We start from the raw sequence: 4901 nt of genomic DNA on the forward strand, positions 1-4901 counted from the left end.
GTGGGGGGGTGGGAGGTTAGACAAGACCACCAGCCACGATGGGTTTGTTTCAAGTATTCTGGGTGCTCTGGAGGCAGGACGTGGCTGGAGGAGGTTGGAGACCCATTGCTGGGTGGTGTGTGCCTCCCTCAGGTGGGGGATGGGGACGGCCAGCTCCCCAAGGCAGTTGGATAGAATCATGGAATGGTTTGGGTGGGAAGGGACCTTAAAGCCCATCCAGTGCCACCCCCTGCCATGGGCAGTGACACCTCCCACTAGCCCAGGTTGCCCAAAGCCTCATCCAGCCTGGCCTTGAACCCCTCCAGGGATGGGGCATCCACAACCCTTGGATGGTCCATGGGGCAGCTGTAGGGGAGATGGAGCACCCAGAGACATGGCCAGGCCAAACTTTCATGTGTCTTCTCCATGCCTCAGTTTCCTCCTCTGGGAAAGAGAAGAAGGACCACTGAGTGCTTGGTAATGCAAGACCTGATTGTGGTAGATCAAAGCATGCCCACGGCTGCTCCAAAACCATCCCAGGCTGTATGCACCGCAACGTTTGAAGTTAGCTCTGACTCCCCTGGGATGAGTTGTGGGGCCACCAAACCACCTAACTTCTTCTTGTGTCTCCCCTCCAAGCTGGACAAAATGTTAGACCCCCAGGTGTGGCGGGAGGCAGCTACGCAGGTTTTCTTCGCCTTGGGCCTGGGCTTTGGGGGGGTCATTGCCTTCTCCAGCTACAACAAGCAGGACAACAACTGCCAGTTTGATGCCACGCTTGTCTCCTTCATCAACTTCTTCACGTCCGTCCTGGCCACCCTGGTTGTGTTTGCTGTGCTGGGCTTCAAGGCCAACATCATGAATGAGAAATGCGTGGTGGAGTAAGATTTGTTTTTCCTTTGTTTGGGGTGGGCAGGTCTTTGCTACAGGTGGTTGGGGTGGGTCTGGAGGCAAGAGGATAAGTGCTGTGGAGCTGGGTGATGCTGTGCTTTGGTGGACCCATGTTCCTGGTGGTCGAGACCTGGATCTCCAGAGATGTTGGAGTATTCAGATCCCTGGATCTCCAAGGAGTTGGGTATTCAGCTCCTCCAACCTAAAATCCATCCCTAAGATGCAAATCAAGGGGAAATCCAACATATCTAGTCACATCACCATGTTTCCCCGAGTTTCCACCCGTCGTAGGGTCCGTTTGTCCGCAAGGTCAAGGGAGCTGCTGTGCCATGCCCTAGAAGCAGCTGGAGGAGGGTGAATTTGTGCACCTGGTGTTACCTTCAGACAGTGATCTGCATCCACAAAAATCCAGGACACGCAGTGTGGAGTCCCAGAGCAGGAGATAAACCTGGGAAGGAGGTGCAGCGAGCCCGTTCCCTGGTGGGCCCCCATCCTCATCCTCTGTCATGTGCCCTAATGCAATGTTTACATACACCTTGGGAGATTGCAAAGACATCCTTTGAGACCTGGGCAGCGTGACCCAGGGAGATCCATCCTGCCTGGGGCAAAGGGTTTGTGTGGACATCTCTGGGTGATCAGGCTCTGCTCTCCCTTAGGAATGCTGAGAAAATCCTGGGCTATCTGAACACCAATGTGCTGAGCCACGACCTCATCCCACCCCACGTGAACTTCTCCCACCTCACCACCAAGGACTACAACGAGATGTACCGGGTGATCATGACAGTCAAAGAGGGACACTTCAAAGAACTGGGCTTGGATGCCTGCCTCTTGGAGGACGAACTCAACAAGGTACCTGGTGGCATTCCTAGGAGAACCAGGAGGTTACCTACCCCCTTGCCTCTCCCTGGTAGGAGCTGCTTTACTTGTGTCACTCCTGGCACATGGATCTGGAAAAACTATTTTTAGAGACCCTCCAGGGATGGGGATTCCATGTCACTGTGGTCTTCCCCAGCACAAAATGGTCCTTCCTGGGGTTTGGGAAAGATCTGCCTATAGCAAGTCTAGCAGGGACATCACCGCTTCCAGGCTGGGGGACCAGACAGGCTTTTTCTTTCCTTGAAGAGTGATTCAGTGCAACAGGAGAGACCTGAGGCATGCAGAACCTTGCAGGCTGTGTCGCTGATATGTCTTTCCTTGTCTTTTGGTCTTCTCTTCCCCTTGAACAGTCGGTGCAAGGAACTGGCCTGGCCTTCATTGCCTTCACAGAAGCCATGACCCACTTCCCAGCCTCACCATTCTGGTCCGTCATGTTCTTCCTGATGCTGATAAACCTGGGGCTGGGTAGCATGATCGGGACCATGTCAGGCATCATTACACCCATCATCGACACCTTCAAGGTGCGGAAGGAAGTGTTCACAGGTGAGGTCTTTTCTCCTGCATCGTCCTGGGGGGTGGGGGTGGAGGGTCCCCATTGTCCTGGAGTCACTCCAGAAGAGTGGGGACGTGGTGGATGTGGACTGGGTCCTGTGAATGCAGGGAATGGGCTGTGCGGTGGAGGTCTTGGTTCCCCTTGGGGTGCTCTGCTGACTGTGCCCTGTTTGCTCCCCACAGTTGGTTGCTGCATCTTTGCCTTCGTGGTGGGACTGATCTTTGTGCAGCGCTCTGGGAATTACTTTGTCACCATGTTTGATGATTATTCAGCCACACTGCCGCTCACAGTCGTGGTCATCCTGGAGAATATTGCTGTGGCCTGGATTTACGGCACCAAGAAGTAAGGCGTTTGTACAGCAAAGAGTATAACTGTGCTCTAGCTCTTGGATAAAAAAGTCCCTCTTTACATCTCTTTTCCATATTTTTTCCATGTTCCACTTTTTCCCCAGGAGGCCAGCTCTGATGGAGCAAACGCCCCAGGGGCAGCTCCCTTAGAGAGGCAGGAGCTTGGTTCACCTTGATCCTCTGCTCTGCCCTAGGTATAACCCAGCCCCAGGAGAGGGTCCTTCTAGTGGGTATCTCGTGGTGGTTATGGTGCTCTGTCACTTGTGATTACCCTTGTGCCTGAGGTTTCCAGATCCTTCTGGAAGGAGACCTTCTTCCCCCAGTGCCTGTTCTTGTTGTTCATGAGTTGGCCAGAGCAAGGGAGATGCTGGCTAATGCTCAAAGGGCCTTTGAAGGTTCCCAACGAGTCCTACAGGCTTGAGGGACACTGAGATGTTTGCCTGCATCAGCTGGGTGGTTCTTCAGGCTCTACCTTGAGCATAATTCACAACAGAGGCTCCTGGGAGGGAGTTTATCACTTGGAGGTGGGGAATGGCGTGACTCCATCCTTCCTCTTGGCAGGTTCATGCAGGAGCTGACGGAAATGCTGGGTTTCCGGCCCTATCAGTTCTACTACTACACCTGGAAGTACGTCTCTCCCATCTGCATGGCTGTGCTGATGACCGCCAGCATCATCCAGCTGGGAGTCACCCCCCCGGGCTACAGCGCCTGGATCAGAGAGGAGGTGAGTGCATCTCCCTTCCCCACGGCCACCTCCACCCCAGGTTCAGGCTGAGCTGAGAGCTGCAGACCACCCCGCTCCTCCCAGCTCTGCTCGTTCCTCCTCCTCTCTCCTCCTGATAGATGTTCTGCCTGTGGCCATTCATCCTCTGCAGGCAATCAGGTTTGTCCACACTGCCCAGAAGTCTCCATCCAGCTCTGACCATGGGCTGAAGTTTGAGCTTGGGCTTTGGTTTGCTTCCACAGCTACACGCTGTGTGCAGGACCGTGTCCTTCTTATTTATTTGAACCCATCTTCTGAGAGCTTCAGAAGGAAGCTGAGGATGAAGTCGGGCGGGAGGCAGAAGGAATTGCCCACCTCTTGGAAGTTGTACCTGGTGTGCATCACCTTGGCTGTAACCTCCCCTTGACACTAATCTCTCTCTTTTCCAGGCTGCAGAAAAGTTCCTTTTCTACCCAACCTGGGCCATGGCTATTCTCATCTCTCTGATCATCCTGGCATCCCTCCCCCTGCCTCTGGTCTTCATCCTCCGGCAGTTCCACCTCGTCTCAGATGGCTCCAATGCCCTCTCTGTCACCTACAAGAAGGGCCGGATGATGAAGGACATCTCCAATTTGGAAGACAACGACGAGACTCGCTTCATCCTGAGCAAAATGCCCAGCGAGACCCCGTCTCCCATGCCCACCCACCGTTCCTACCTGGGTCCCGGGAGCAATTCCCCCCTGGAAATGAGCAGTGCTCCCAACGGACGATACGGGAGCGGGTACCTACTGGCCAGCACCCCTGAATCCGAACTGTGATGGTTGCCTGCAGACCACCCCCACCGGGAGATGGAGGTCACTGGGGAGTGGATCCTGGGTGTCCAGGCAACAGGAAAATTAATTAATAAGGAAGATGAAGAAGAAACCCCTCTTAAAATCGTAAACAAAAGCAGCCATTTCTAAGATGACATCGGGAAGAAGGGATTGCGGGAGGGGCAGGACTCCTCCGACAACCCTGGGCTGAAAGGCAGGACCCCCCCAAGGCTTGCCTTCGGGGAAGGGAGGAGGAACAAGAGACTGCAGTATCTTTCTGAGAGTTGCTCTCAAGCAGCTCAAATCTGAAGCAGAGAATCTCTCTTTTCTAAGCAGCTGGTGGTTGGAAAAAGGACCTGGCATTGGGTGGAAAGCCAGACACGCTTCCTCCTGTAAGCCAGCGCTCTTCCCTCTCTGTCCCTTTTCCTTTAGCCAGGGGGAGTCATGGCCTTATTCCAACGAGCACAATTAACCATCGATGTTCAGAGCACAAGAAGGTGCTGTTGTTGTCACCATTGTTGTTGTTGTTGTATCTCCTGTAGGTTTTTATAGCTGTGGACACACCCAGATAACCCCAAAACTTTGACCAGGGTTGGCAGGGAGCAGCTGGCTGGGACGTTGCGATGCGTGAGACAGGAGATGGTGGATCCTTGGTGTCTGTTCTGTTACCACCAGCATGGGGACAGCATCTGTGGGTTGTTCTGGGACACGGAGATGTCATGTCCATGGGATGAAGTGGT

At 54.0% G+C, this 4901-nt stretch overlaps 1 protein-coding gene across 1 annotated transcript; it reads left to right on the top strand.

Annotated features, from left to right (window-relative positions):
• Positions 1-618: 618 nt before the first annotated feature.
• On the top strand, positions 619-4167 carry LOC104471563 (sodium-dependent neutral amino acid transporter SLC6A17; the record flags this gene model as incomplete). Its single annotated transcript, XM_010086940.1, has 6 exons — positions 619-860; positions 1527-1719; positions 2097-2289; positions 2482-2641; positions 3208-3370; positions 3799-4167. Coding segments are annotated over 6 exons (1320 nt in total), but the record flags the coding sequence as incomplete, so codon positions are not given.
• Between the last annotated feature and the right edge of the window lie 734 nt (positions 4168-4901).

Source organism: Pterocles gutturalis, unplaced genomic scaffold (genome assembly GCF_000699245.1).
Source record: "Pterocles gutturalis isolate BGI_N339 unplaced genomic scaffold, ASM69924v1 scaffold31351, whole genome shotgun sequence".
In the NCBI taxonomy this organism is placed as follows: domain Eukaryota; kingdom Metazoa; phylum Chordata; class Aves; order Pterocliformes; family Pteroclidae; genus Pterocles; species Pterocles gutturalis.